General features: G+C 41.9%; 4 protein-coding genes and 1 long non-coding RNA gene across 6 annotated transcripts; 3 read left to right on the top strand and 2 right to left on the bottom strand.

Moving 5' to 3' along the window:
- The first annotated feature begins 6,669 nt into the window (after positions 1 to 6,669).
- CLS (cardiolipin synthase) lies at positions 6,670 to 8,294 on the top strand. Its single transcript, XM_002056452.4, has 5 exons — positions 6,670 to 6,834; positions 6,927 to 7,528; positions 7,584 to 7,799; positions 7,864 to 7,999; positions 8,057 to 8,294. Exons 2-5 carry the CDS (start codon positions 6,986 to 6,988, stop codon positions 8,170 to 8,172), a joined length of 1,011 nt encoding a protein of 336 aa, XP_002056488.1. The 5' UTR covers positions 6,670 to 6,834; positions 6,927 to 6,985; the 3' UTR covers positions 8,173 to 8,294.
- On the bottom strand, positions 7,703 to 13,260 carry LOC138910996 (uncharacterized). Its single transcript, XR_011416264.1, has 2 exons — positions 13,176 to 13,260; positions 7,703 to 8,617 (listed from the first exon to the last, which is right to left on the bottom strand). It is a non-coding gene; the product is annotated as an uncharacterized lncRNA (long non-coding RNA).
- Positions 8,553 to 13,113, top strand: LOC6632984 (inner centromere protein A). Its single transcript, XM_002056451.4, has 9 exons — positions 8,553 to 8,687; positions 8,750 to 9,272; positions 9,327 to 10,610; positions 10,677 to 10,823; positions 10,883 to 11,708; positions 11,775 to 12,452; positions 12,521 to 12,663; positions 12,723 to 12,831; positions 12,898 to 13,113. Coding segments are annotated over exons 1-9 (3,783 nt in total). The 5' UTR covers positions 8,553 to 8,685; the 3' UTR covers positions 12,969 to 13,113.
- A 58-nt stretch (positions 13,261 to 13,318) lies between the features above and the next one.
- Positions 13,319 to 14,370, top strand: RpL27 (ribosomal protein L27). Its single transcript, XM_002056450.4, has 2 exons — positions 13,319 to 13,451; positions 13,851 to 14,370. Exon 2 carries the CDS (start codon positions 13,859 to 13,861, stop codon positions 14,264 to 14,266), a length of 408 nt encoding a protein of 135 aa, XP_002056486.1. The 5' UTR covers positions 13,319 to 13,451; positions 13,851 to 13,858; the 3' UTR covers positions 14,267 to 14,370.
- Idh3g (Isocitrate dehydrogenase (NAD(+)) 3 non-catalytic subunit gamma) lies at positions 13,851 to 17,792 on the bottom strand. 2 transcript variants are annotated; one of them, XM_032433837.2, is made up of 7 exons: positions 17,614 to 17,792; positions 17,406 to 17,483; positions 16,561 to 17,340; positions 16,311 to 16,497; positions 16,090 to 16,165; positions 15,143 to 15,492; positions 13,851 to 15,024 (listed from the first exon to the last, which is right to left on the bottom strand). In XM_032433837.2, the coding sequence occupies exons 1-6, from the start codon at positions 17,668 to 17,670 to the stop codon at positions 15,462 to 15,464; spliced, it is 1,209 nt and encodes a 402-aa protein (XP_032289728.1). In that variant the 5' UTR covers positions 17,671 to 17,792; the 3' UTR covers positions 13,851 to 15,024; positions 15,143 to 15,461. The 2 variants fall into 2 exon arrangements, with proteins under 2 accessions (XP_032289728.1, XP_015026153.1); XM_015170667.3 differs by lacking the exon at positions 15,143 to 15,492 and having other exon boundaries at positions 17,614 to 17,790.
- Between the last annotated feature and the right edge of the window lie 87 nt (positions 17,793 to 17,879).

Here is a 17,879-nt window from a genome sequence, read left to right as displayed (position 1 = left end):
ACTTTGCTTTTCGGTCCCAAAATGAAGCTGTTTGGTATTGTCGGACACTCGAACACGTGCTCCTTATCAACCCCCTAACCAAATAGACTTCGATATTGGCATGTCATTGCGAGTGATTCCGGCCAAATCGAAGTCTTGACATGAATAAGCATTCTGGCTTAAGTGTGGCCAGTTGAGAGCTGCATGAGTTGAGTTTCCTTCTGCTATGCTCTTCACCTACGTCACGCAAATGTGTTACGTAATTGTCATAACGGCAACACTCGAAGTTAAGGCAATTCCCTGTACAAACATAGCCAACGACTAAACAAAACCCACCAAACAAATGGCAAAAGAAAACTACAAAAGTGGCCTAGAAACAAAAGAATAAAAAAAAGAAGCAAAAAAAAAAAAAACAAAAACTAATTTAAAATGACCTTATATTATAGCCGTATTACATGTGCGCCTGTGGGCGTGACTCCTGGCCACACATACTTAACTTCAACTGTAAATACGAGGGTGGTACGAGAAATTTAGAAGAAGTTGCTGCAGAACTCTGGTTCTAATAATAAATTTGAATTGAATTGTTTTCAAGTTGAGTTAATAGGGAATAGCTACTTAATTATGCATATATGAATGTATATAGATATATATAGAGCTGTTTGTCCTGACTGTTACTGTTTTCCGCTGCGCTTAAATGATGCCTTACCATGCGATTCTCACGAATTTAAAAATTGTCAAAAGTATTTTATGCTTAGCTTATAGACACAAATTAAACTTGACCATTGTTTATACTCTCACTTCAATCGTCTTTCCTTGGCGCTCTCTCTCTTATTACAGTTTTCTGTTTTCTGCAGCTCTTATTGTAACCCGTAATAAAAACAATCGTGAAAATGGTCGATCAACGTCAAATTTGTATTATAATTATTATAATATCACTTCGAATTTGACGACCATTTCGGCAACTTCTTATGGCACCCACAACCCTCATTTTCATTGCCTACTTTTTGGCAGCATTACCACCGTTGCAGTAGTTTTCATTCATAGTTACGACAGCTACTCACACACACACACACACACACACACAAACTCAACACACATATATTCTACTAGCCGAAACGCCTTGATCTTAGCTTATGGCTCGCTCTGCTGACCGCGTTGTTCAGGCCAGTTTTGTTGTGGTCTGGTGAGGGGCGGCTTTGTGGGAAGTTCCTGGGTCCACCCACATCTAACGTTGCTTTACCAGTGCTATAATTTTTCCTTTTCGCCATGCTTACGCTTTGGCTTGTTGTGCTTCGCATTGCTTTGCTCTGCATTATTCTGCTTTGCTTGGCTTTACTTATATATTCTTTTTGCTATTTTAGTTTTCTAACCAACAAAACAAATTGAATCACGTTCGCCTGCGAGAGAAACGTGAGTATTTTATTTTTGCCCGTTAAACATTTTCATTTTTCTTGCCAGCCGAAAAGAGATGGAAAAAAACCATCTCGGCCTTGCATTGCAAGTTGTTTTGTCTGATAATGATGCCATGGGGCCAGTTGATGTTGTTGTTGTTGTTGTTGTAGCTGCTCCCAGTGGCTGTTGAGTGCTGGCTAGTGGAGCATGCCCAACACCATCATTTGCCTTATAACATATGCTTACCAGGCGTGAGTGTGACTGTGTGTGCCTATTTGTTTATTAAAAATAGATTTGCGTGCCCAAAAAAACGACAAGAAATGTTTCGCTCCAGACTAGGAGATACCCTGCCACAAAATCGAGCTAACTTTACAAAATCGAGCTACCTTAAACACAAAAAACGCATACACACAGGCAACCCTTACCTCCATTCTATGTGAAAATCTTTCTAGACTAACGTGATTATTTATTGTCTGTTCTCTATGAAATTTTCAGGCCTTTAATATGCCACCCAAATATGTCTAAATACCAAACCCCAATGCAATGCATCTTAAGATCCGTCATTTACAATCTTAGGGGAAACAGCAGGAGGTATATAAAAAATGAAATATTCTGGTTTCTCATTTGGTTTCTCTTGTTCTTTTGGCCGCCGAGTTATGCTCAAAAAAGATAGATTTCTATATCGATTACATCGCAATGGGCGTGTTATCGATATCTAATAGTCCTTGAGATCGATGGGAAGACAGGCAGAAACACGGACGGATGGACAGACGGATGGACTAGATGGACTCGGGTGTTGATGCGGATCAAGAATATATCTTCTTTGTAGAGTCAGACACCCCTGTTACACACATTTCCACATAGCCAATATACCCTTCTTGCCCATTTGTGTTCAGGGCATAAAAAGAGAGATTTTGTCATGCCCAAACAGAGATGCCGGGCTCGGACCATTCATCATCATTTCTGGCCTGATGATTTTATTTTGATTTCGGTTGCCAAAACGTTTGGGGATTACCAGCCTAATGATTTTATTATAGTTATCATCCCGCACAGCCAGCCACATTGATTGATGGCAGACCGGTTCATTGTCTCATTCATTTATTGTCCGTTCGAGTGAGTCCACATTTAAGTGTTGCTTTATTATATTAAAAGCACATTAATGCTCTGCGACGTTGTCGTCACTTAATATATGGAAATTCTTTTAAATTTGTAATAAACTGGCCCTCGTTTGTGGGAGCTGTACAGCTCTGACAATGGCCATAGACCAAAAAGCCGAAACGTCAAACAACGGGCAAACAATTTGAGACCAAAAATCAGCGCAGCCTGCACAAAGTTTTGTGTGCGGCGACACTTGGCCATTGTCTCGGGTAACTCTGACTATCTGTAGGCTCTGCAGACAGTTGAATACGCTACAATACAAACTATATACTATATGTATGATTGAGGAAAATGGTTGATTTAAGAAGCTTATAAAAGTTTTAGTTTTATCGAGGCTGCAAAGCCATAAAAAGCGGTCGATTGGGCTTACAGTTTAAACCTAGTTGAATGGTTTAAATAGAGGAGAAATTAAAACCATTATTTTCTGTTTGAACTCAATAATTTTTTTATAATTAGTTCGCTTCGAATGTTCATTAAATGGTTTTTTGGGTTCATTTAAAGGCTCGGCTAAAACCGGTTCGCTTTAACCCCGATTTGAAGTCTTGAATTTTGCTGATTTTTAAGAATGAATATAAAAGAAATACTTTTCAATTATCTCAAATATATCTGTCTTTAAATGGAATATATATCTTTCATCTTAATGATGATTTTCAGAGCATGGGTGATATAATTTCTCAGTTTATCAAATGCATTTAAGCCAAAGATCTACAATATATATTTAACAGAAACTGTAATAAAAATATTCTTGCGCTTCTGATAAGGAATAGAACATTTTTAATGCAAATTATCAAATATTTGCTTATATAAAAAACAACCAAATTAAAGGAAAATCTGTCGAAATTAAATTGTCGAAAGTAAAATGTAGAACACGCCCATTTACATTTTCTCAGCCATATAGTATAAATTTGATTTTAGCATGTTATCCTGTCAATTAGACTTTCAATTTTCAACACACGCCTTGGGCGAATCAAGAAACAACACAAATTTACAAGCAGGGCACAGATTGTTAAACAAGATTTTTAAAGAAATAAACATTGAATAAGTTAGGAAAATGTACATAATAATAATATGTAACCCCAGGTTAAGTATTCATATATATGTTTAGTAAGTCAAGATTTAAAAAGATTTTAAAGTATTTGACTAAATTAATTTATAGACACCAACAAAAGCAAAAGTCCTGCTTGGGTGTAGGGCATGAGGCTCAAATAAACTAAAGCAAAGCCCGCAGCATGGTGCCACTTTGACTGACTGCCACGCCCTCGAACGCCCTGTAACTCTCTCCCACACTCTCTCTCTCTCTCTCTCTCTGTTTCCCTATCTCGCACATAGTCGTAATTACGCGCAACTTTCGACAAGTGTCGCCAGAGAAATCGCCAGCGTCCCGCCAGCTTTAGTGGGTGCTACGTGTCCCTGGTGTGGCTGCAAAGTTTTTGGGGCTATGGCGTCTTGTTTGATGTTGCTATTGGAGGCGCCACAGAAGCGCACATGGCGACCAAGGCAGCTGTGGTTTAATCTTCTTTTAAATTGTACACCCAAATGGCCGAAGTGGTGTGCGTGTGGGGGAAGGGCCAGAGAAGGAGCTGTACTCACTACATCAGCATGGGCCAAAAGTTTGCCGCCACTTGCGCTTGATAAGTTCGAACAAAAACGAGCAGGATACCCGGCTCGTAGCAGGAGCATGAGGAGCAGTGGATGGCAGCCTGAAATAGTTGAGAATTCTTTGTGGGAAAAGTCATTGTTACACTTTTGTGGTGCTGCTGTTATTTTTCACTCTAATTAGCCGTCATTGGTTTGTGATTTGTGGGCGTACGCCGTAAAACACCTGCTGAAAATAGTTGGCCAAAAAGTTGTTGACCACATTCCATGCAAAGCCTTAGCCAGCTGCATTTGCTGCAGATTTTGATTTACTTTTGGCCACATTAATCTGAAGGCCCAATAGTTCTCGATCCACTTACCAATTTTTGCTGTTTACGTTTGACCCAGCAGCCTGAAATGACCGCAAATAATTTTCAGCAAATAACTTGGCCACAATTCATGCAGAGCGGAGACCACATTAACCATTTCAGCAGAGCCCAAAAGCAAGTAAAGTATTTAATTAAATTAAATACAAAAGTGTGGGAGAGCGAGAGAGAGAGCGTTGGCTTTTATGGTCGGTCTTTAAAACGTACGTAAATCATTTAAGACACAAAGAAAGACAACCAGGCTAATGGCCAATGGCCAATGGGCAATAAGCCATGGGCGATGTTTAATGCTGCTCCTGCTCATTGTCCAAGTCGATCACGCCTGCCATTTGTGTGGCCACATTAAAATAGACTAAAATGCGTCAGCAGTCTCTGTCTTTATGGCCACTTAATGTAAAACTGTTAATTAGCAGCACTCACACACACACACACGCATAGCATATTTCCGTTCGGCATGCAAAATGGCAGCCATTTTTACTGCCGCTGACATTTTCGCCATCTTGGCTGGCAGGTGGCTGCCGTTTTCCATCTGAAGAGCCGGCAAATTACTTTTGATTAATGAAACGCGATGATGCGGACAAAAAATGTAAAAAAAAATGTATAATAAAGTTAATAAGCTGCAAAACCTATGCTTTTAGTGCCGGCAGAGTAATACACTTAGATAAATGTTAAAAGGATCAGTAAACGATATAAATATAAGATAGAAGCTGAACCTACTATATTGTATTATGCTATGCTACTTACTGTACGCTTGCAATATAGAATATATTATTTGCTACAAAAAGATATCTTTGAGGACTCATAACAATTATAAATAGAGTATTTTAGAAAATAGGTATAAAATAAAGTATAAAGAGAAATCAATTATGTGAAGCGAATATATATATCAATTTTTAAATGTCAAACAATAGTATTAATAACTATTCCAACTGTTACGATTTTACTTTAACCCACAATTTAAGAATTTTTAAACGAAACGCTGCCAACCTAATTGAAAATTTCGTATGCTTCGGTTGCTCTATCTGTTGCACGTCCTCTTTTGCTCACACTTTTAGCTGATAATAGCTGATTGCATGCAGCTACTCAGTGGCAGGAATCACAGGATGTCAAAAATTAATATGCTTTTGTCCGTGCAAAATAATATCTGAGATGCCATGACATTGTTGTTGTTGTTGTTGTTCCTTTTGTTGCTGTTGCACTTTATTTGTAATGCTGTTGGTGAGAGCGATAAAAAGGGACAGGGACAGAGCTACTTAACTATCTGCAGCAAGGCCTCAAGGCCTGCAATTTCTTTGGCATACTACTTTTGTCGCCTTGTCCTTCTCGTAATTATGAACTTAAAAGGCATCCCGAGGCGTGTCGTCAGCGGAAGCAGCGCCCCGGGCGATGCCATATTGTGTTAATATTTAATGGATGTCATTTCAGAGACGCGCTCTGATTTTTAATTGAGCATATGTACAAGCGTGCAGTTGCATTTTTAATTTTTTATGTGCTGTATTTGCTTTTCTGTAATACACTCAAAAACGCATATTTACAAGCGTATGTGTGTGTGAATACATTTTTCACCAAATGCATTGAGGGTTAAAAGCGACGCTTGATAGCATTTTAATAAATGAGCAGCTGTTTGTTCAGCCTCAACCTTATTGGCACTCATTAATGGCTACGAAGATTCCTTGCGCTACTTTCACTTAATTCATTAGCTGCGGCTGCGTTGATAAAGCTAAGGATAAGGCCATGGCCATGGTCGAGCAGCTGCTGATGTTTATATAAAGTAATAAACTTTTACCGCGAATTCATTTGCATATACAAAGCGGTTGTCAGTGGCCTCTTTTGGCAAGTGAACGCATAATTAAATTTAATCCAATTTAATGACTGACAAGTACAGTTCACTTGCGGCTGGTCCTCTTGCCCTCTGCGGCTGAATGGGCTTATTAATAAGAAAAAAACGCTTTAAATATGCATGTCTGTCTTATTTGCTTTGCCTGGCCTTAACGTCTGCTTTTTGTTAAAAGAAAAGGACTTCAAAAGTAGCCTTAATAAGAAAAATAAAGCTTATTATGATTAAAAGTTCATACTTCAGTTTCCACAATTTGAAATGTGCGCGCCAAGCGTCAGTCGACGTTGTCTGCGTAGTGCTGCCACCTTAGCATACGAAGACCAGCTGGCAGCACTTGCAAATTACGTGGCAACCCCTCGCGTCCGTCTTGTGTAATAAAAAACAACATTCGATTCATTAAATTATTGTTTAAAATTTTAATTAATGTAATTTTTGACCCGTGGCTCGTACACACAAGCTGTGTTTGTACTGCCCCCAATTATTTAGGCAGTCCGCGGACATCAAATGGTATGATATTGTTACCGATTGGTCCAAGTGGGGAGCATCCGTTCAAGGCCGCTCGACTACTAAAATTAACTTGAATTTGTTTGTATTTGCAGTGCGTAAAAAAGTATTTAAATTCCGTTAAGTTTGAGGAATTGTTAGCCGAGCCAACGAAATGCTGCCCGCCATTGTCTTCCGTCAAATGCATCGTCCGCTCAGCGCCGGTGGTCTACACCATGGAGCCGCAACAACACTGAAGCATGTGCTCGGCGTAGGTGGCAGCAGTTTTGTCAACTGCCTGAATCGCTATGCCGCTGCGACCGGCTTTATACGCATTTCCTTTCTGGACATCAATCAGCGCCGCAATTGGGATGTGGCTAGGTTGCGGCTCTATGCCGATGCCAAGAAGCAGACGCTGCATTTGCGCACACTGCAAGGACGGGATTTGCTTCAAGGTGTCATCGATAAACAGCGTGCCGAGTTTATAGAGCGCAAGAACTTCCTGGTCGATGATATACGAGAGGCGCGTCACAAGGTGCAGGAGCGAGTGCGCGAGAAGATTGTCGAGATACGCGAGGAGCGTGAGAACATCATGACCATACCGAATATGCTGACCATTAGTCGTGCCATACTCTCGCCCTATATTGGCTATGTTATTGTCCAAGGCGACTTTACGATGGGCATGAGCCTGCTTGTCGTCGCTGGTATTACAGATCTGGTGGGTTTTTTTTTTTAGCTGCAATAAGACTATATTTATTATATACTCACTCCAGCTTGATGGTCAGATTGCGCGCCGTTGGCCTTCGCAGGCGAGTAAAGCCGGCTCCTTTCTGGATCCCATGGCTGATAAGCTACTCATGGGCTCCTTGGTCATTTCATTGTGTTACAGCGAGTTGCTTCCCATGTGGCTGGCCGGTGTTGTTGTGTTCCGGGATGTGTTCCTAATTGCCGCTGGTTTCGTCATACGTTACATAAGTCTCCCACCCCCCGTAAGCCGCTCTCAAGCATTTACTACTAATTTTTAAAACTCAATTATGTCTATTTCTTCTGCAGAAAACCTTCTCACGATATTTTGATGCCACCCATGTGACCGCCCAATTAGAACCTACATTTATCAGCAAGGTGAACACTGGCGTGCAGTTGGCCACAATTGGCATTAGTCTGGGTGCGCCCATATGGAATTATATTGGTAGGCCATATAAAAATAATGTTCTTAGAAGTTTTATTCTCACATTTAACTCCATAGATCATCCGGCGTTGCATGGACTTTGGTATTTAACAGGCGTAACAACCGTCGCAGCTGCGCTCAGCTATGTCATTAATAGACGCAATACTTTTAAGATTATACAAAAAAAGAAATAGAACTGAGCATTTCTTTTACTATTATCAGAGAGAATAGTAATAGAATACACATCGCAATGATTAGTATATAGTCTTTTTGTAAACAAGTTAGCAATTAATAAAATCATATATTTTGTTATCAATGCTGCATTGATTTGAAACACTCAACTGCTGTTTAACTGTTACACATGGTGAACGCGCGACAGCCTAGTGCTGCCAGATCGTCGACAGCAATGTGAAAAATCTATTTAATGCCTCGATGATATATGTATGTGTGTATGCGAATATTAAGCCAATTGTGTGTTACCATATAATTTTAATGCTATTTTATATAGATTCCCAATTTACTGCTTTACAAAAGCGACAAGGCTGCCACTGTATCAAATCATAGAATTGAATGCCTCTGGCTGTTTTCAGTGTTGGACAACGGTACTTTATTGCTGCGCGCATCATTTTGTTGTAATCGCTGAAACAAAATGTTTGAAACGTAAAAAAAAGCAAACTGCAACAAATTTATAAAAAACGGCCTGCAAAATGTAAGGGCAATAGGAAAATTTACTTTAAAATGAAAACAAACATAATATTTATGTGCTTGCAGGCCTAAAATTAGCGATAATACAATGCGCGAGCTGGAGGACATATTGAACGAGAGCGAAACCTATGCGGATCGCTTAGCCGCCTTCCTTAAGCAAAAGACTGCACCAAAGCCGCAGAGCAACACACCTTTTGTCCTTGGGGACCTGGACATCACATTTGATTTTGATGTGGATTTGGTCAAATTGCCGCCAAAATCGCAACCGGCAGCTGCAAAGGAGACGGCAGCAGCCAAAGAGCAGCCCCTGCGCGAGATTACCAACCAACCCCCTACGGCAGCTGAGCCGAAAGCGCAACCAGAAGCTTCACTGGTTTTAAACCGCCCAGAAAATGCGGCACCCCCTACGCCGCCAGCGCCAAAGTCTCCTATTACCTCGCCACGCAAATCCACCTCTCGACGCAGCGGCGTTCATGTGCCAGGCTCGGATCGATTGCGTCGCGTGGCCATACATCGACGCTCGCGCAGCTGTGGACGTCGCGACTTGCTAAAGGAATTCAACAATGCCTCGTCAAACGACTCAGATTTTGTAAGCTTTTCGAGTAACTCAAAGATGTGCCTGCTAATTAATGTGCTTTGACAGCTACCCACCGTGAACAGCACGCCAGCTTCGGAAAAGCAAACCCCAGCCGGGCCGGAACAGCCAACACAAAGAGAAGCATCAGTGGCTCCAGCAGTATTACAAAATGACGAGCACTCTACGATGCTAGCATCGCAGCATTGCACGACGCCCGATAGAAGCGCTGTCAAAGGACGCACCTACACTGTAGAGGTTGGTCCTGAACCGGGTCAATTGCTGTTGTCGCCCTCGCGTAGCAGCAGTTCTTATAATTTACGCACGCAACGGTCCACTTCGAACTCTATTTATAATACTTCGCTTAGACAGACGGGCGTGCGTATGGCACGTACGAGAGAGCAGGCAGCAATGTCAGCAGCTAAATTGGAGTTATTAGCGCAGGATACGCCACCGCGTATTACGTTACCGCACACTCAGCCTGAACCTGAATACATTGTGCCCGAAACGCAGTCTCAGCCGATGCAGCACATGCTGCAAAATATGTCCAGCAATGCGATGGTGGCGCCTTTTGTGGTTATGCCCATGGCCACAATGCTCACGCTCAGCTCGAAGCCAGCTGCAGCGCATGTGGATGTAGCCGCTCAAGTGGAAACGCCGGTTGCAACAATGGCCAGTCGTAGCATGCAAACCTCCCGCAGTCCGCCTGCCTTGCAGGATGACATTATGACCGATGACGAGAGCGCCGACGAGCGACAGGCAAGTGGGGCGCCTTTAAATCTAGCACCCGCCGGTGACAAAACCACCAGGCAACGTAATTTACGCAAGCGTGAGCAACGTGTAGAGAGCTCTGTGCAGCTGCTCGACTTGCATCGTTCATGTACCAGGAACTCACGTCAGCGTGGCAAAAATATGCAGCGCCAAACGGTACTTAATAAACCCTCCCAACCAGCAATCAATGGCGAACAGTTTGCCATCGAGCTGGCGCGCATGAGCAATTATGAGATTATGGATTTACGCAAACGCAACTCCTTGGGCAGGCAGCGTCCAGTGAACGGTCATCGAGAGCAGCCCACAGAGCAGCAGCTGGTGTTGGACCAGCACATTGAATGGGAGATATTGCGACGTAATCTCGCAGAGCCGAACGAGCAAGCTGGGCCCTCGCCACGCACGAACACAACGGCAACAACTGTACCCGCATCCGAGAATGAATCTCTGTCTGCTGCATCTTCTATTTCGTCGCCGGCCCCACCGCCTATGGGCTTTAGGGATAGCACCATGCTGGAATCCCATCAGGACAGCTCTAGGCAGCATCAGAGACGCTCGCGCCTTAGGCGCCGTGAAACGCTTATGGTAAGAATTTTATATTTCAACTGGGCTAAATTTTTTTTCCCAATTTCATAACTCTTTGTTTTTTAGCAAACATTTGAGGCGGCATCCATTTCGCCAGCGACGCCACCTGCCGAATTCAGGAACAGCTCAATTCAGGTGCTGTATCATCAAAAGACGACAAGGCAGCAACAGCCATTGCGACGTTTGCGCTCCAGGCATCGAGAACTGTCAACGGTAATTGCTTTAGCAAAATGATTACAAATTATTTTATAACCAATCTTCACTCTAAATAGAGCGAGGAATATGAGCTGCAGACGGTCTGCACGCCACCCGCACAGTTTCGCAAATCCAAGTCCAGGCAGCGGAAACAGCAGCAGCTGCTTGAGCGCGTACTAGCAACACCACCCTTGGCTTTCAATGATGTGCCCGTAACAGATGCAGAGGAAGAGTTGCAGCTGCAGCAGCTACAACTGATGCCGCCGGCAGAATTTAATTCACAAATTGATAAGTTGATAGAGCAAGCTCCCACAACTCAGCCGTCAACGCTGGAGGAGACTATGACAAGTGAGCAGCCAAGCACCAGCAGAGCCGCGCAAAAATCTCTGCGGCTGAATACTTCTAGGCAGGAAAAGCAGCAGAAGGAGAAAGAGAGGCAGCTCAAGCAGATACAGCACTCGGAGGAGGAAAGCCAGCAGCCAGAAAGGCAGAAGGAAAGAAAGGAGGCGGAGAAGCTGCCACAGGAAATGGAGCAGTCGAAACAGCAGCAGGAAAAGAAGCATGCGAAACAACAAAAGGAGGAGCAACAGAAAGAGAAGCTTCTACTGGACCAGCAGAAAAAGGAGAAGCATCAGCAGGAGCAACAGCAAAAAGAGCAGCAGCAGGAAACTCACCAACAAGAGCAACTGCAGGTGCAACAGGAAACGGCCATTCAGGAGCAACAACAAGCACAGCAACCGCCGCTATCAGACGATGTCTTTAAGAAACCAACAGCGCCAGCGCCACGTGCCAAGCGTAATCAAAAGAGTAATCTGGAGCGACAACTAAGTAATCTGCGCATTAATCTAGCCAACGAGACGCTGCCGTCGGATGGGACTGAAGACGAAGCTGATGCCAACACAAGTAAGCACAAGTACTTTATGAATAAAAGCAATTACTAATGTATTTTCTACTCGCTCTCTGTCATAGCCGGAGTGCGTCGCTCCAGACGCGGCCAGGTGCAGCTGTGCAACACTTGGGTGCACACCATAAGCGATCCCTTTAGGTTTATGCGCAAAACGTTTGAGTCCCCATTAAAGACAGCGGCCAGCAAGCCCAAGAAGCAAACAGCTGCAGCTAGCGGCAATTCTTTGATGAAAAGACCACCGTTGTCCAGCAGCACGCCGCGAAATGCAGCAGCTACTCCAAACAGCAGTACGAGTGGCAAGCGCAAGCGAGCGCCACTGCAGCATCAGAACAGCGAATCAACCGATGCGGATGCCATTTCAGGCATAAGCCGTCTTAGTGGCATAATCGAACAAGAAGAGGCGGATGATGGGCCGGTAGCGCAGCCAGCTGAGCCTAAAAGAAGGGGACGCAAAAAAAGGACGCCAGCCGTGGACAGCGCTAAGCAGTCAAATGAAACAACTAAAGCCAAGAAAGGTAGCAAGAAGAAGCAAGATAACGATACAGTTGCTCAAACGGAAGAACAGGAGATCACTATACCGGACTTGAACCAAACGCCTGACTTGCCACCAGTTTCCCCGCTCCACAATCAGTCGAACGAGCAATCATCGGAAACCCTAATGGCCTGGCTATGTGGCGACAGGGATGTGCTGCCAGACACCACTGAAGTTAGCGAAATCAAGACCGATTCCATGACCGTCTGTAGGTTACCAATCTATATAGCTATATATGTATCAAAATTCATAGTTAATATTATTTGTTGATTGCAGCACGTGCAGCCAACTTGCACTTCTCGAAGATTGACGGCATTGAGTATGCCTTCTATCATACCGATGATCTCTACTCTATGGGCTACATGCGCTTCCAGCCGTTGCAACAACGCGGCTTGAAACGCGCCAAGACCAACACATTGGTTCGTTTTTATAAAATAATTAATTTAATAAAGTTTAATTTTATGTCTTTCTGCCACAGCGTTTTGTGGCGCTTCACGGCCAATTTGGGTTTGAGATTATCAACCCGGACTCGAAGGAGAGCTACCAAGATATATTGTACACGGGAGATACTATAGAAATTAGAAAGGGTAACCATTTGCCTAGTAACTACCCCAAACATATAAAATATTTTTTTAATAAATTCTGTTTTACAGGCAGTCGTTACAACATTAAAAATCGCTTGGATAAAGTTAGCGTCATAATGGTCTTTCGCAATGGCATATGAACAGGCAGTCATGTTTCAACAGACATGGACTATATAAAGTTATTTTTTGCCCTTAGCTTTTAATTACACCTAAATCTTTTGTTTTTGTTTTTCTCATAATATTTTTTGTAATATTCGCAATAGAATGAAGAACTCACTTCTTAAATGATCGAGGTTAAGTGAGTTTTTCACTTCAATAAATATAATAAAGGATTTGCTTCAACTTACTAAACAGTACTTTGAAAATAATAATAAAATGAACTGTATATTGCATATATAACTTTCTATTTGAAATAATTAAAAATATATAACAAGGTATTGCACTGTTTTAAACAGCTCAACTGTTTAGCAACTGTTGTGCGTGCACTGCACTAGCGCTGTATTTTCAGCGCTGCCAGATCTTTGCAATCGATAAAACAGCCCTAAGTGGCAACGCCAAGCGTGCTGCCAACTGTCAACGTAGCTGTCACTCTTTTCTTTCTTTTCCGGTCAGCGAACAGACCTGTAAGTTCGCGTTAAAACTATGCCTAAAATAAAATCGTATAAATTTGGTGTATTAACAAAACAACGTTTATTATTTCAAGCGCAAATGAAATGATAATAGTGTAAACTATGCCTGTATACAAATATTGTCTAACTCAAACATATTTGGGTCACACAAAAGAATTGTGAAAATAGACAAACAAATCAAAATATTCTTCTTGAATAATGTTAAAAAATTACATGCTAGTGCAAATAATTGGTTGACAACATTTGTTTAAGTGCAATGAGCGACATAAAAGTGATTTTGTGCTAATTCCTTGTATTTATTTTACATTTACTTTGCATGTTCTCTCGATGCTAACGTCTACATCGCTGCCAACAACAACAACAACAATGGAATCGACTCGTTTGCATGCACAGCCGCCAAGATGAGGAAAATTATGAAACAGGGCAAAATCGTAATCGTCCTTAGTGGACGTTACGCCGGCCGTAAGGCCATCATTGTGAAGACCTCCGATGATGGTACGCCGGAGAAGCCCTTCGGTCATGCGCTCGTTGCCGGCATCGACAGATACCCACGCAAGGTGACCAAGAAGATGGGCAAGAACAAGTTGAAGAAGAAGTCCAAGATCAAGCCCTTCCTGAAGAGCCTGAACTACAACCATCTGATGCCCACACGCTACACAGCGCACGACATCAGCTTCGAGAAACTGTCGCCCAAGGATCTAAAGGATCCCGTTAAGCGCAAGACGCATCGTTTCCAGACTCGCGTCAAATTCGAGTCGGTGTACAAAGAGGGCAAGAACAAGTGGTTCTTCCAGAAGCTGCGTTTCTAAGCGGCTACTATATCTGTGGAGGTCTCTTGATTTATTTGTCGACGTTTTTTTTAAGGTTAAATAAAAACAAAATTTTCTGATATAAAGTGACCGAAACTAACAAATGTTTTTGTGTTTGTATTGATGTATACGAAGATTAACCCACTGTTAGAATTGGCTGCATATTTTGCCGCTTCTGATGGGTATTAACCCTTGTATGCCATTTGTCCACATTTTGGGGATGCGAGATTCCAAATTATTCAAATAAAATGAGCATCATTCGTAGGACTTTAGTTCTGGTCGGTTGCTATTTGTGGGATATTCTTGATTTTTTTGATTCTATACTCTATTATACTGCCTAAGATCTCGCGACAGCTTTCTTAACCCTTGTTTGCCGATCGCTTACATTAGACCGCACATTCGATTTTTTAAATAATGGATTCGTTCCTTCGCAGAGAATTGACTGTAATATAAAAGTCTAGTAGACCATATTTCTACATTTTTTTCCGATAATAAAAGTCACAAATTTGAGAAATTTGTTATTTTCGTTATTTAATAAATATTCGAACAGAATAATACATTTTGTCTGAATTTAATTTAATATTGTTATAATTATGTTTTTAATACACAATTATATGACTTCACTGTACACCTTCAAAACTTGCAAAATAGAGTAGGTTGAATTATTTTTGCTTAGGGATTATGTATATGCCTAATGGGTGAACAAATTAAAGAGTCAAAGTAGGTCATGTTCAAAACATTGCTGAGCGTAAGAAATTCTGTGAAATAGAACATATAAAATGAATTAGATACTAGTAAATAAAGTATCGTATTATATAGTATTAAATATTATATGGTATATATGTATATATAGTTTGCCATTAAAATGCATATTACCTGTAGTATACAACTTTGAACATCGGAGGTGCACAGAACACATAACACTTAGCCCGGGGCGGGGAGATTTGTTTGGTAAAGCAGCGCAAATGTTTTGATTTTGACCACATAAATAAATAAATGGATTGCTTCTAATTATATTTATTGACATCACAATAACCGCTTTATGCATTGGCTTAAGGGTGAAATAATTCGTTTTAACAGTTGGCTCTGATTGGCTTAGTTCAGGGTTAATATGAAATTTTATTTGTTTTGGTTTTTCTTTTTAAATTGTTTGCGGTTTAGTATGGCTTTGACTTTTCGTATGCGGAAAGGGTGCCTAAGACTGGTTGAAATAGTTTCCATGTGGCCTGTGGAACGGTTAAGCATGGTATTTTTGGGGAGTAGAAAAATAAATGTAAATATGTCGGTTAGATTTGCACATATAAATACTTTGGGTATACATTCAAAAGGAATACAATGGTGTTGACGCAGCTACAAACGTGTGAGTGTTTCTGTGTGTTTGTGTGTTGTGTTGTGGGTACTAAGGGAAATACTTCTACTTAGAATCGATAAAAAAAAAAAAAAACAACATAAAACAACTTAAGGCAAAACATATCTTGTTATAAAATTAGTAAATTTCGTGTTTGTGTTTGGGGTTTAGGGTTAGACACAGTTAAGTTTAACAGTTTTAACAGCAAAATTACGTATAACACTTACAGTTCTGTTCAAGTTGAAGTGGAAATAATACAAAAGAGCATGAAATTATTAAATAATACAAAAAATAGGCGCAGCATTTAACAGCATCGTGTAACAGTGAAGTAAATAGGACAAGCGAATAGATGGTACATATAGATACTCTATACGACTAAATACAGCACTAAAGGAGAGCGCCAACTGAAGCGAGCGCCTCCCGCTCTCTCAAAAACAAATATGCTTAAATATTAAACTCAGGTTAATTATTTTACCAATTAACACGCTTTGTACTCAAGATCTTGAGTATGTTCTCAACTACGTCCGTGCTGCTGTTCGTGCCGCCCAGATCTATATGGGGAGGAAAGAAATTGTTATAAAATATCGAGTTTTATAAAGTTGAATAGGCCTGTGCAGAATTGAACCAAATTCCAAATAAGGCAGCTTGGAATTGACATTCAAAATTCAACACCGACTTGCTTTTCATATATCAAACCTGGCGTGCGTATGGCATCATTGACAATCGTATGGTAGGTGGCATCATAGATAACCTTGGCATGATCCTTGTGACCTAAATGATTTAACATATCAATGCTGGCATTGATCATGGCCACGGGATTGGCTATATTCTTGCCAGCAATGGCAGTGCCAGTGTTACGGGTGCCGGGCTCGAAGACAGCAAACTAAAAACAAAACAAACTATAAACTATATACTTACATACACAACACTAAACTATGATACTCACGTGATCGCCATAGTTGCGTCCAGAGATGAGGCCGGCGCCGCCAATCAATCCACAAAGCACATTCGACACAATGGTGCCATACAAATTGGTCATATTCATGACATCAAACTGATGCGGATTCGATACAGCCTGCATGCAAGTATTGTCAATGATCATGTTGTTGTGCTCTATCTCCGGATAATCCTTGTGCACACGATTGGCCACATCCAGGAAGAGACCGTCCGACAGCTTCATGATGTTGGCCTTGTGTACGGTCGTCACGCGCTTGCGATTGTTCTGGCGCGCAAACTCGAAGGCATACCGTGCCACACGCTCAGCATTGTCGATAGTCACCACCTTCATGCTCTCCACAACACCTTGGACAGACTCGTGCTCCAGCATGGCATACTCACCGTCCGTGTTTTGGCGGATGAGCACAATGTCAACGTCCTTGTGACGTGCAGGAATGCCTGGATATGATTTGCAGTGAACGACATTCACGTAGAGATCCAGCTCATTACGTATAGCCACATTGCGTGAAGTTTCATCTAGGCTATGTGACTTGGTCTCAATATTTCCCTTGAGCGCAACGCCATTACGCTTGATGGAGGTAATCGCATACTCCAGATCATCGTTACCCTCGGTGGAGGGATCAATGTCGATTACCTCAAAATCAATGGGTGCGCCACAGTACCTAAAGATTTCACGCACATAGCCCATCAATTCCGGTCCAATGCCACCGCCAGGCAGCATAGTGACTCCATGGCGACCGCCATATTGCGCCGAGGGTATATCAGTGCCCTGGTGGAGCAGCAGCAGATGCAGTTACTAATGCATATATTAGTTCTATAACCTCAAATATGTACCGTTAGTTTCTTTTGCAACTTAGATTTCGTATGAGCCACATCCTCGGTCTTCTCCTTAGTCACGAGCAGCGGATAGCCCTGCAAAGGTTGCAAAATGAAATTCTCAGTTCAGTTTTTATCCATGCTCCACAGTCAACACATTATGTAATTTTCTTGGCCAGCCGCTCCGTTGGTCAACTAGGGGACTATCCTACTCGTCGCAACTTACGCGCGTCAGGAACGGAACCTGGGCCTGCAGTAATCTGTGCGTCAAACGTATGGCCATGTTTCGTACTGTGATTTATTTGCCTTTTCAAGTGCGCCGTGCAAAGCTGCTCAACCCTTTTCTTATTGCTGTCAGTAACCACGGCCAAAACGCAAAACCATATGTTTGCGAAGCGATATTTATTTCGATATGATTAAAGCAAAATTATCGTTTCGTAAACAAATGAGCTATCGACTTGGCAACACTGGCGCAAATCCGTGACGTCATAA

Source organism: Drosophila virilis, chromosome 2 (assembly GCF_030788295.1).
Source record: "Drosophila virilis strain 15010-1051.87 chromosome 2, Dvir_AGI_RSII-ME, whole genome shotgun sequence".
Taxonomy (NCBI): domain Eukaryota; kingdom Metazoa; phylum Arthropoda; class Insecta; order Diptera; family Drosophilidae; genus Drosophila; species Drosophila virilis.
Note: the sequence above shows the minus strand (reverse complement) of the source record. Positions and strands in the feature narration are given on the sequence as shown.

Excerpts from the sequence above, each read along its gene's own strand:
- Idh3g (XM_032433837.2), bottom strand. The coding sequence starts at position 17,670 with ATGGCCATACGTTTGACGCACAGATTACTGCAGGCCCAGGTTCCGTTC. Across the intron at positions 17,484-17,613 it reads AGGTTCCGTTCCTGACGCGC|GGCTATCCGCTGCTCGTGAC; the intron begins GTAAGTTGCGAC and ends CAACCTTTGCAG. Across the intron at positions 16,498-16,560 it reads GACGCAACTATGGCGATCAC|TTTGCTGTCTTCGAGCCCGG; the intron begins GTGAGTATCATA and ends TTTTGTTTTTAG.
- RpL27 (XM_002056450.4), top strand. The coding sequence starts at position 13,859 with ATGAGGAAAATTATGAAACAGGGCAAAATCGTAATCGTCCTTAGTGGA.
- LOC6632984 (XM_002056451.4), top strand. Across the intron at positions 10,824-10,882 it reads GGCATCGAGAACTGTCAACG|AGCGAGGAATATGAGCTGCA; the intron begins GTAATTGCTTTA and ends CACTCTAAATAG. Across the intron at positions 11,709-11,774 it reads CGAAGCTGATGCCAACACAA|CCGGAGTGCGTCGCTCCAGA; the intron begins GTAAGCACAAGT and ends TCTCTGTCATAG.
- CLS (XM_002056452.4), top strand. The coding sequence starts at position 6,986 with ATGCTGCCCGCCATTGTCTTCCGTCAAATGCATCGTCCGCTCAGCGCC. Across the intron at positions 7,800-7,863 it reads ACATAAGTCTCCCACCCCCC|AAAACCTTCTCACGATATTT; the intron begins GTAAGCCGCTCT and ends TTTCTTCTGCAG. Across the intron at positions 8,000-8,056 it reads GCCCATATGGAATTATATTG|ATCATCCGGCGTTGCATGGA; the intron begins GTAGGCCATATA and ends TTAACTCCATAG.